The sequence below is a fragment of the Austrofundulus limnaeus genome, unplaced genomic scaffold, assembly GCF_001266775.1.
Source record: "Austrofundulus limnaeus strain Quisiro unplaced genomic scaffold, Austrofundulus_limnaeus-1.0 Scaffold380, whole genome shotgun sequence".
Lineage (NCBI taxonomy): Eukaryota > Metazoa > Chordata > Actinopteri > Cyprinodontiformes > Rivulidae > Austrofundulus > Austrofundulus limnaeus.
Window position 1 is genome coordinate 334,721 of NW_013952782.1, and position 1,734 is coordinate 336,454.

Here is a 1,734-nt window from a genome sequence, read left to right on the forward strand (position 1 = left end):
CACTGTATACAGTATGTACACACACATATTACACACATATATTCTAATTTTATGACCTGCACCTGTATACCCACTTCCAAAAACTATACAGTTCTACAGACCACTCACTCTGTCACTCAACTAGTTAGACTTTAGTTACAAGTTCACCTAATGTGTGTTTTTGGTCTGAAGGAGGAAACAGGAGTACATCAAGAAAAAACCCACTTATGCAAGGGGAGAACATGTAAACTCCACACACAAAGATAGGTGGAAAATGGGGAAACAGCTCTGACAACTTTTCTTCAGGCGCTGCTTTCTAGACAGTGTGTAAAAAAAGTCAACAAAAAATTAAATCATTATCCTCTGTGGAAACTGAGGTCAGCTTCAGAAACAGTTTAAAAACAGAACAACTAGACTTTTACTCTGAAGATGAAGACGTTTCACTTCTTATCCAGTCTGGAGTGTGCCGAGTTGCCAGCTTTAATAGAACCATGCAGGAGGCACTGAAAGGACTTGGGTTCAGCTTCAGAAACTCACCAAAGTTCAGGAAGATGAGTTTGGCCTGGATGGAGGGGAAGAGTTTCACAATGATAGGGATGGAGACATAAATGAGCAGCAGAACCATCATGATCCTCTTCATCTTCCCCACCAGACCCAACCTAATGAGAAACACAACAAATACAAGAAAAACCACCAAACATCAGAATCAACATGAGGAGAATCAAACTGAACACAAAAGCACCTCCAAACCTTCATGTGTCAAGGTTTGAAAGACTTAAAGTGTTTCACTCAGGTTCAACTAATCAAATCTCTCAGCTTTTAAACCCATCATCATGTTATCTAATCCACGTTTCAGTGTGAGAGTAAAGCATCTTCCCATTAAGACAACCTCTTTGAGAGTGGAACTTTCCAAATCAAGCTGACAGTGACGTGTCCTCGTTAACGGTGAGGTTATATAAAGCTCAGCAAGTTTTTACACGGTTCTGTTTGATTGTTTGAGAGTTTCACTTGACCTGCAGGTTCTGACAGGACCCTGATAAACCAGGTTTAAATATGCAGGCGTAACTGATCCTGTGACCTCAACGGGACCTGGTTAATGAGTGTGAGAGAGTGAGAGAAAGAGAGAGAGAGAGAGAGTGAGTGAGAGAGAGAGAGAGAGAGAGAGTGAGAGAGAGTGAGTGAGTGAGTGAGTGAGTGAGTGAATGAGAGAGAGAGAGAGTGAGAGAGTGTGAGTGACTGAGTGAGTGAGAGAGTGAGAGAGAGAGTGTGAGTGAGTGAGTGAGAGAGAGAGAAAGAGAGAGCGTGAGTGAGTGAGAGAGAGAGAGAGAAAGAGAGAGCGTGAGTGAGTGAGTGAGTGAGAGAGTGAGAGAGAGAGAGAGAGTGTGTGTGTGTGAGAGAGAGAGGTTGAGTGATGAAGTGAGTGAGTGAGTGAGTGAGAGAGAGTGTGTGTGTGTGAGAGAGAGAGGTTGAGTGATGAAGTGAGTGAGTGAGTGAGTGAGAGAGAGTGTGTGTGTGTGAGAGAGAGAGAGAGAGTGAGTGAGAGAGTGAGTGAGAGAGAGAGAGAGTGTGTGTGTGAGAGAGTGAGTGAGTGAGAGTGTGTGAGAGAGTGAGAGAGTGAGTGAGAGAGAGTATGAGAGAGTGAGTGAGAGAGAGAGAGTGTGAGTGAGTGAGAGAGAGAGAGAGAGTGTGTGTGTGTGAGAGAGAGAGAGAGAGTGAGTGAGAGAGTGAGTGAGAGAGAGAGAGAGTGTGTGTGTG

The 1,734-nt window shown here is 43.9% G+C and overlaps 1 protein-coding gene across 1 annotated transcript in view; it reads right to left on the reverse strand.

Moving 5' to 3' along the window:
• abhd12 (abhydrolase domain containing 12, lysophospholipase) overlaps positions 1–1,734 on the reverse strand; it is a 38,786-nt gene that overhangs the window by 15,947 nt on the left and 21,105 nt on the right. Inside the window, exon 2 of the mRNA XM_014023619.1 lies at positions 517–638. Within this exon, the coding sequence (XP_013879073.1) occupies positions 517–638 (122 nt within the window). The remainder of the gene's footprint in view (positions 1–516; positions 639–1,734) is intronic.